Source organism: Echinops telfairi, unplaced genomic scaffold (genome assembly GCF_000313985.2).
Source record: "Echinops telfairi isolate 266 unplaced genomic scaffold, ASM31398v2 ScPeMD7_10;HRSCAF=50, whole genome shotgun sequence".
NCBI classification, from domain to species: domain Eukaryota; kingdom Metazoa; phylum Chordata; class Mammalia; order Afrosoricida; family Tenrecidae; genus Echinops; species Echinops telfairi.
Genome location: NW_022103907.1, coordinates 10755620 through 10765764, shown reverse-complemented (window position 1 = coordinate 10765764; position 10145 = coordinate 10755620). Strand labels below are relative to the sequence as shown.

Here is a 10145-nt window from a genome sequence, read left to right as displayed (position 1 = left end):
CTTTGGGGTATATACTCAGCCAGGATTCTGCTGGAGGTAGCACATAAAACTTTCCACCATGGCAGTTCATGTTATAAGCCAATCAGCAGTGTATAAGCATTCCATTCTCGCTGCACCCTGTCCAGCAATTGTCTTTTGGGTTATTTGTCTAAAGTGCTATCTCATTGTTTTGATTTGAAACTCCTGGGTGGCTAGTCATCATAAGCATTTTTTCAAGCATTACCTATTTGAATGTCTTTTCATGTCTTTTCCACAATTGGATTTTCTTGAGGTATTGCAGAATTCTATAGATTTTAGAAATTAGTCCCTTGTCTGTTATGTTGTTGCTAAAGATTTTTCTGTTCATGAGCGCTTTTTAACTCTTCATGAAGTCTTTGCTGTGCCCCAGTGTCTTCAGCAGGTGGGGCTACTAACCCCAAGGTTGGCAGTTTGAAACCACCAGCTGCTTCACAGAAGATGGGGCCCCTTTCGACCCTTGCAAAGAGATACAGGCTCGAAAACTCACAGGGTTAGTTCTACCTTATTTCTTGGACATCAGCTCAATAGCAATGAGTTTTGAGTTTGAGTCATCTAGTTTGTCTTCTGTATGCTTCATTTATTATACTTGATAGTATGTCTGTGCTCTGTAACAGGGCCCTTAAATTAGTCTGTTTTCTCATTGATGATCATGGTAGCTGTGAGATTTACATATAGGTCTCTGATCCATCTGATTTCATTTTTTGTGTTTTGGGCAAGGTATAAGTCCTGTTTCATTCTTCTGCATATGGAGAATCCAATTTTGCCGGCACCATTTATTGAAGAGGCTCCATTTCATTTTATGGTTCTTGGATTTTTTTTGGTCCTGTTGGTAGATGAATTTATTTCCGGGTTTTCTATTCTGTTCCATTGGCCTATGTAAAATAACCAAGCTGTTTTGATTACTGTGGCTGTGTAATAGATTTGGGGACTATGTTTTCTTTTAAGAATTTGGATTATCTGAAGGACATGGATTTAGGTTTGGAGATAACAACCTGCACTTAACCTCACTTGGTGAAAGCGAAGAGGACTTGAGATACTTATTAATGAAAATCAAAGACTACACCCTTCAATATGGATTACAACTCGATGTATAGAAAGCAAAAAGTGTTCACAACTGGACCAATAACATGACAGAGAAAAGAATGAAGTTGTCAAAGATGTCATTAGACTTGGATCTACAATCTACCTATGGAAGCAGCAGTTAAGAAATCAAAGTACACTGCATTGGACAGATCTGCACTTGACTTCTTCACTCTGAGGACTAAGGTGTGCATGGTACTTCTAACTGGCTCAAATGCATGTGAAAGTTGGGCAGTGGTTAAGAGAAATCAGAAAAGAATGGATACATTTGAATTATGGTGTTGGCAAAGAATATTGCCAAGGACTGTTGGAAGAATGAACACATCTGAGTTGGAAGCCAGAATGTTCCTTAGAATCCAGCATGGCTTGGTCTCATACGTTTTTGGCATGTTACCGAGAAGGACCAGAGCGTGCCCAAGGGCATTATCCTTGGCAGAGAGTCAGCTGAAAAGAGAACAAGCCCCTCAATGAGATGGATTGACACAGTGGTCTCAACAATGGGAGCCAAGGGAGTCACCACTGAATCACGATTGAAGACATGCAGCCATCAGCAGGGTTTTATTCCATTTGTTGTGTGGGGGGTCACTGTAGGAACTAAGTTGTAGCACTTACCAACATATTGTATCATCTGTACAGGCAGTGAACAGAAAAATACTTTAATGCTTATTTAGAGGTACATCTGATTCCATTCCCTTTATTTTGATTAGCAGACTGCAGAGGAGGTGAAAAGGTGAAGGTGTCACCGCCAAACAAGTTCATCAAACCCAGCAACCGGCACGGGAGAGGGTTTTGATTCTTGTGCATTCTTCTGATAGTTTCTATCAGGAAGTCTCTGGTGCGGTACCAGGGCAAAAAAGTTAAATCTTTCTCCCATCTTCTTGGGGTTCATTAACATATCATACCCCCGAAGTAACTGCTGCCTTGTAGTTGGCTCCTCTGAATTACCTAAAAGAACCTGGAGAGAAGGAATTCTTAGCAAAAATGACACGAAGGGATTTCTAGTTATACGCAACAATACTAATAACTATTCATGTGACTAATCACCGGCCTCAGAATCCTGTGGGGTGCTGGTAAAAATTGGAGGTTGTTGTAAATTTGCATCTTAAACAAATATCCCCAGGTGGTTTTGCCTACACTGAAGGGTTAAGTGCCCCCAAGAGTTACAAAATTCACAAAAAAACAAATTTAGCCAAGTTTTCTTAACAAAAACTATTTGGGGGTCTTAATTTACTCCCCATAGAGATGCATGAACCCCTAGGCTTACCACTTACACCAACCCAGACACTGCAGAAAAGCCCAGGACGCCTGTGCATCCCAGGTGAGCCTCACATGTAAAAGAATGTAGGTACACTGAAATTAAAATACTCAGGGATAGTGAAGTAAGCCATTACCTTCAGCCGGACATCAATACCCATATTTTGTAAAAACGTGTGCTGCTTAATGGGTCCTAGCGAGGCCACTTTCCCCTGTGCCATTCTGCGCAGGTAACTGAAGTCCACGTCGGCTGTCAGGTCTGCTGTCCCTGGGGCAGTCAAGACATCGTGGAGCTTATGACCGCAAAAGCCCTTGAACACAAGTAAAGATATTGTGAGTTTCTATCCTTCGGTGTTTGCCATCAAGATTAAAGAAATGCCACATTGCTACTTTCTACTGGACACCCAGCCATTAGAATTAAGGAAATACAGCTTACAGCACTGGTGTTCACACCCTTTCTTTGAAAGAGCTGCTTTGTGCAAACCCCAAAATAAAAGTGCCATGTTGGCATGCCTGAAGATGCAGTCCTTGACATGGCCATAAAACAAACCATGATCTTGGTCAACAGTGCTCTTGGTGATGGTTCCAAAGTCAAACTCGCTGCCAATGAGCCAATGCTGACGCAAAGCGACCCCACTGTGGGTTTCTGAGACTGTAATATTTAAGGGAGTAGAAAGGCCGGTCTTTCTCCCTCGGAGCTGTGGGTGGTTTTGAACTGGAGACCATACCGATCACAGGCCAACTTGTAACCAATACACAACCAGGGCTCCTTTGGTGATGGGTTAAAGGAGACCTACTTCTGCCGAGGGATTTGGGTCATCAGAACCCATCTAGTGTCTATTTAACAAAGTGGACCTGCAGTGTGTAGGTGCCAGAAACACCTGGCATTTGTTGCTAGACTCCTCTGCAACCTAATGAGCCTAGGAAACTGCATTTTAAACACACTCTTCAGCTTACTATTAGATACTGTAACGTAAGAGTCTCAGAATGGTAGATCGAGAACATGACTAATGGCATCTACTGAAGAGTATTAGACAAAGCAATCATATGCGAAGAATATAAGAATGTTTGTGAAGGGTTAAAAAAAATAAAAGTAGGGTGTTTGAATGGTTTTCTTTAGTAATTAGATTAAGTCTGCAAAGACACCAAAAAAAAAACAATTTAAGGGAGAGAACAAGTTTAAGAAAAATCTCAAAAAAAAATAAATCTCCCCATTTTCATTCCAAGTATCCCCTGCTTTTCAAAAGGTTAGCTTTACATCATTTCACCTTTACAAAGCCCTGATTTAGTACCTGTGTTTGCCAACTGAAAGCAATCTGAATGGACATTTTTACAGAAAAAGGGCGACGGCAAAACTGACATTCAGCATTTGTTTGCAACAAGCCATCAAAGAGGCAGCGCAAGCCCTGCGCAGCAAGAGCAGCAGTGTCCACCACCTTCCCGGGAACTGCACTCAGCATCGCAGCCTCAACCGGCTGCAGCTCCGAACTGTCTGCGCTTTGTTAGGTTACCTGCGGAAACCTGCTGCTAGTGTCTCTGCAAACCCCTGTCTGACACAGGTTTAGGGTTAGGACATAAAACCTAGTTGTTGTGTGCAGGCATGTTGACATTTCCACTCCAGAGTCAACCAGTGGGACAGGAGTAGGGCTCCTTAAGATTCCCTCGGCTGTAATCTTCCCAGGAGCTGCTGGCCCAGGCTTTCTCCCACGGAGCCAACCTTCACAGCAGCTGAGCACGTCACTGTTCGCCACCAGGGCGCCTTAAAGGTAAGTCTAGTAATATTAATTAAAACACCAAAAAACGAAACAAAAAACCTCCCTGCCATTAAGTTGATACTGACTCACAGTGCCCCTAACGGACAAGGCAGAACTGCCCTTAGGAGTTTCCGAGATTGTAACTCGATGGGAAGTAGAAAGCTTAGTCGTTCTCCCTTGGTTTCAAACTGCCTACCTTAAGATTAGCAGCCCAACACAAAGCCACTCAGCCACCAGGGCTCTCAGTAGCATGAATCTTACTTACAAAATAATGGAATAAAGCAATGCTATCACGGAAACCAAAGATAAGATAAAGATCTTAGATGAGCTTAACCGCTAACTGACAAGTACAAGTTAGTGGCGTGAGCTTACTCGGAAAGTGTCGGTCTTTGATCCATCGTGACCGTAATCAGCAATGAGCGCGGCCCCTCCGCTCAGGGAGATGCGCTGGGAGAGTTCCTGGACTATCACGCCGGCCTCGGGGCACACTTCCACGTGGTCCCTGGCGTCATCACCCTGGCAACAGGGCAGATGAAGAAACAAAACAAAGGCACTCAATGACTGTCTTGAGACATTCCCCCCCCTCCCCCAAACCCCACATTTGATTGGGAGATAATACAGATATCACATCATTCCATAGCTCAATCACATCAAGCAGTACTGTACCATTGCTATGACAATGTCAAAACTTTTTTTGGAGGGGGGGGGTTTCTACAGTGAGCATTTCTGGATTCTGATAAAAATAAATGTCTTCTCAATATATACGTTCTGTACACCAAACTATGTGGCATCGTTGTCACTCGGAGTTCCTTGGTTCTGCAATATCATCAGCTCAGTTTACAATATTTTCATCCCTTTCATATTCCCAGAAGGCCAAGCGCATTATCTATTTACAGAAATAATTACTTTTATGTCATTATTCATATATGCCAGGGGGCTTCAAAAGGTTGGACAACTGAATTAAAAGATAATGGAATTTTCTCAAGAACTCTGAAGCTGCCCAGTCTGTCTATGATACAGGTTTGCTCCAATATCTGAAAGTAGTGTTCCGAAAACTCCTTTTGTAAAGTGAAATGGCATAAAAATGAAGCAATTACAATTATATGGGGGAAAATTACTGAGCATTCTGACAGCCCCCAAGATAACCTACCCAATCAGATGTAACACATAAAACCTAAAATGACACTAACATACCAGGGGCTTCAACACAGTCACAGAAATTCCATTATCTTTGCACTCCATTTTCCCACAAGCCTTTTGCAGGCCCCTAGCAGAGTACTCACAGCTGTGATGCTGAGATTCTAAGTGTGGTTCCTGGGGAAGGAGCTTGGCGGCGCCATTCGCACAGCTCCAGGCTGCACACGGCCTCTCTTACAGCTCACAGCACCTTACCATAAAGTGAAGTTTCATAAAGGGGTGGGCGGGGACCTGTATATTCCCCCTGGATTATAAGCATGCATGCAGGGGCAGTGAATTATTTAATATGGCTTTTCTAGCCAGTCTCTAAATCCCACCAAACAACCTTTCCCTGCATGGGTCCGGTAAGAAGGTGGGGGGAGACACTGATAGGATTCACATGTACGTGCCTGGGAACTGGATCCGCTGGCATGACATCCGGCTGTATATAAAATGAGCCCTCTGAGAAGCAAGAGGAGGGACCACATTACCAGCAAGAACCAGGGGAGAAGTGTGCCCTCCAGACACAGGATTCCTCTGAGGCGAAGCTCCTGGATCCAGATAAGAGCTTCAACATTAGGAGCAGCAGCAGACCCAGGAGCCAGAGCAGAGAACAGAGTAGCAGATTTCTCAAGTCATGGAGCAAGTTAAAACAGTGAGGCTGAGAGCTAAGTGTCATCAGGCTGAGGCTTACTAGAGTGGGGTGCACCTCTGGGCACTTGATTCTGGGAGCTGGGTTTGCTAGCCACGAATTTGAGCTGAATGCCTTCAGGGTTGAGGCTGACATTCCGGAGGTCCTATGCCCCTGTGGGCATTTGTCAACCCGACAGGAAGTTTTTTAACACATCCCTGTAAACAACTATTCTGAGCATTTCTCCCTGGTATTACAACTTTAAAACATCCTTAATAAACCTTTAATCATGGTTTTTTTGGTAGCCATTACAATGGATATTAGAACCCAAGAAAGTAAGATAGAACATTAAGACATTTCAATGAAAAGGGATTTCTGCTTCCTTAAAAAACGATGCCTGAAGCTAATGTTTTGAAAATGATGATGGCAACAAATGTACCAATGTGCTGGACACGATGGATGGATGTGTGGATTGTGATTAGAGTTGTATGAGCCCTCAATAAAATGATTAAAAATTAAAAAAAACAGTGCCTGGAGCATAGGCACTCCAACAGCTGCTGAGAGAATGAGGGACAGAAATGCACTGAAACAACATACGACACCTTGTTAAGCAAGGGTGGCTACGGAGCCTTCTGTGTCCTGACTGCAGACCACTGAGATGTGAGATTCCTTTTCTTCATTAGTTAATCGTCCATTAACTTTCACTGTCTCCTACGACCCTACTGAAAATGGAGCACCCACCTGCACTGACATTTCTGCCTACACCCACCCCATTCAGACAAGCGGGATTGTCACCACGGATTCCCTAAGTCAAAAGCAACATACCATACCGGTAACCCTGGATAGCTTTATGAACTGGTTTCTCAAGTGCAATTTGGGAGCCAGAACATGAAGTACATAGAAATGTTCACATCAAAATAATAAGAGTCTTTATTCTTAGATTTGGTTTTAAAAGCTGTTAAGACTTTTACAAGTGATCACTTCTGAGACAAGATGTTTTTAGCGAAAGGTCAGAAAGCAGAAATCTTTTCCCTGAGCTGGAACAAGGAAGAAGAAGAAGCCATCTAAAACCCGGGCATTGCTGACAAGCACAGGGATTTTTTGTTTGGCTTTGCTTTTGAACTTTTCAATACAAGCCCAAGATTGACAGGCTGGTCACTATGACATGGGGTCAACAGAAAGCAGTAGCAAATTAAAAAGGGGGAAGCATAGGGGCAAGAACATGCTGCAGATGTGGCCCACCCAGTGTTTTGAGAAATGAGTGAGAAAACCCAGAGTAATACATACGTACTAGCACTGAACAGAAACATGGCATTCAATACATGTTAGTTGTTACTGTTGTTGCTACCACACTACACTGTCACCGACATAAACCTTTTTCTGTGAAGCAGATGATACTGTCACCATTTTAAGAGAGGAAACTAAACAAGCCAGTGAGAGACTAGCTAAGTAGGCATTTGCTAACTTTCTTAACTTCTTCTGTGTCAACTGTGACTTCTAGGGATGAATAGAACTGCCCCACTGGGTTTCCATGACTGTAAATCTTTACAGAATCAGACAGCCTTGTCTTTCTCCCGGGTGGCTGGTGGGTCACAGCTGCTACCCTGTGGTCAGCAGCCCAACCCGTGATGGCTCACTGTCACACTGCTAAAGCGCAAGCCTGGGTTTTAACCGCGTCTCCTGCCTCGAGAGCCTCTGTCCTGGCCACCAGTAACTAGGGGCCCATCAGGGCTCTTCCTTCTGCAGATGAACTCTAAAACAGGAACTCTGCAACTCTGGCTTTGGAGATTCTGTTAGCAATCAAAGATAATGAGAAAGGGAAAGTATACCTACCTGAATGAAGGCTTCCGCAGGTGTGGCACTGGGCGCCAAAACAAACCTCAGTTTATTGGGAACTTGCGGGTCGATATCAATGAATACTTCTCGCCATCCTTGTGGTGTTTTCTAAATACAAAGCACCACATAAAAACTAATTTGTACTAATTTGCTCCCCAAATGGCCTGTGCCTTAAATGCCTGTGAGCTTTCTCTTCTTACCACAAACAAGAGAGATAGCTAACGTATAACTGACACTAGCACTTTCCTACCCAAGGTTCAGAACATGAATTCACTTCCTGTGACTGAGATGCGTAAATGAATAAATGCAGGCTACTAGCAAAGTTTTCAGTGAAAAGCAGTAACGGGGATGGAATGACAGGAGAAAGTAGGAAATCCAGCAGCAGGGAGGCTTCCAAGAAATGGAAACAGACTTGGGAAAAATCATCAAAAGCTTTTCAAAGACAACTAACTGCAACCTAATCAGGAGACTTGTCTCAGCATTAAAAGTTAATACACTATACATGCATTCGCTCTAATGGAAAGAATGAAGAAAAGGTTAATCTTTGGCTTTAAAGACATTCACTCCAAAATTATTTATTACACTAAAGCCACAAAAACCAAACTCGCCATCAAGTTGCCAACTCGCAGCAACCTCCAGGACGGGTAGAGCTGTACTTGTCAGTCCCTGAGCCCATCTGTCAGTCTGTCCGGGGAAGAAAGCCTCATCCTTCTCCTGCGGAGCAGCTGACGGCTTCTAGCTAACTTGCAGTTAGTCCACGGTGTAACCACTACGCCACAAGGGCTGCATCCTGCTTTATCTCAACAACAGAGTTCCCATAAATCGTTCATTTTCGCTTTTCAATTATTTATACGCATCAAAATGCCACCTGTAGCTAAGAATAAAACCTGTAACATTCACCTAACTAAAAATGTCAGTGCCATTAAATACCACTGAATGTCCAGTCTTACAAAATAAAGCCTTTGTTATTCATTGATAATCTTGATTTTTTTCCCCCCATCAATACCTGAAACTTATGCACAGGAAGAACATCAAAAAATTCGTGGGCAAGATAAAAGCTGTAACCTATTTAAAGACAGAGATAAAGTATTTCAGCATTGTTAAAGCAGTTAATTATTTGAACATTTAACTGTGAGGAGAGGGGAAAAAAAGCCTATTTCTTCAATATTGGAACTATAATGCTTCCCTAAGCCTTTCTGCCATAGAGTCCTCCAAACCTCTTTATGTAAAATCTATTCTGCAAAATTTATTTGGGAACAAATATTACTCTTCTCATTTTCCATATGTTAGGGTCAGAGAAACAAAACCCCTGATGTATCCGTTTAGTCAAATTATAAGGCAAGAAAGAAGTCAGAACTCAAGTTCCTTTGCCTGGAAGGAGATCTGAACTTCATAAAATCCACAGAGAAGGCTGATGCGTGGGATGCCTGAAGGCCCTTGTACTCTGGGGATGAGCTGGGATTCACATTCAATTCCTGCCCTGTTTGGGGATCTTATCACCACTTCTTGTTTCTTTCAGGCAAAGAAACATTTCTGAAAGCTCAGATAATTCAGCTCCACTGGGCCAGCAGCTCTCCCTCCTTCACCGCTCCTGCCAGCTGCTCAGCAGTGCAACTGCAACGGCTGGGAAAACCTATCCAACGCACAACAGATGTACATGCTGCGTTTGGTTTTTTGTGTCTTTTGGGAAATGACATGAAATATATTGCTTCTTTAACATTATGCAGTTTTATTTGCTAACACACTGACAGTTCTTTTCTAGAAAATATACAACTATTGTCTGTGGATACGAATCGAGGCAGTGATAATCACGTTGCTGTAAAAGCCAGTTACCACCTATCACTACTGTGAGGCGTTGTGACAAGAATTCTTGCATTCATTCATGCAACACAATTACCCTTTGGAACGTCTTGCAGATCTCGGTACCAGGAAACAGGAACCCCAACCTTCGTAGCCCCTTTCATATACACTGGCGATCCCTCAGTTCGCTCCAGGAGGGCCTTCTCGTCAGTCAGCGCCGCTGCTTGGATCTCACTTAGCTTTGTGCTGACCTCGACAAGATGGACTGAAATGTCAGTGTTTTTCAGCACGGACCCAAGCTGGCTGAACACCTGAGCCAAGGAAGAAGAAAACCATTGGCAAAATACAATGTGTTGAATGGATGTTCAGGTTTCTGATCATTTACCCTCAATAATGCGCTCACATCCTAGAAGTAATATTTGATTTCAGAGAGACGGTTTCTTCACACAAGCCCTTCATGAGCAGTTTATGAGAACTGTAACCTATTACGGAGTTACTATTGCCTATGTCACCTCCCTGATACGATCGCTGAAGACAAAGCAGGTAAATAAGCAAATGTGGTGAAGAAAGCTGATGGTGACCGGCTATCAAAAGAT

At 43.2% G+C, this 10145-nt stretch overlaps 1 protein-coding gene across 1 annotated transcript in view; it reads right to left on the bottom strand.

The window, feature by feature from the left end:
* Positions 1 to 1733: 1733 nt before the first annotated feature.
* NDUFAF7 (NADH:ubiquinone oxidoreductase complex assembly factor 7) overlaps positions 1734 to 10145 on the bottom strand; it is a 15999-nt gene continuing 7587 nt past the window's right edge. The window contains exons 5-10 of the mRNA XM_045287029.1: positions 9647 to 9860; positions 8756 to 8814; positions 7747 to 7857; positions 4479 to 4622; positions 2490 to 2663; positions 1734 to 2053 (exon numbers count right to left, since the gene is read on the bottom strand). Coding sequence (XP_045142964.1) covers positions 1838 to 2053; positions 2490 to 2663; positions 4479 to 4622; positions 7747 to 7857; positions 8756 to 8814; positions 9647 to 9860 — 918 coding nt within the window. The 3' untranslated portion in view covers positions 1734 to 1837. The remainder of the gene's footprint in view (positions 2054 to 2489; positions 2664 to 4478; positions 4623 to 7746; positions 7858 to 8755; positions 8815 to 9646; positions 9861 to 10145) is intronic.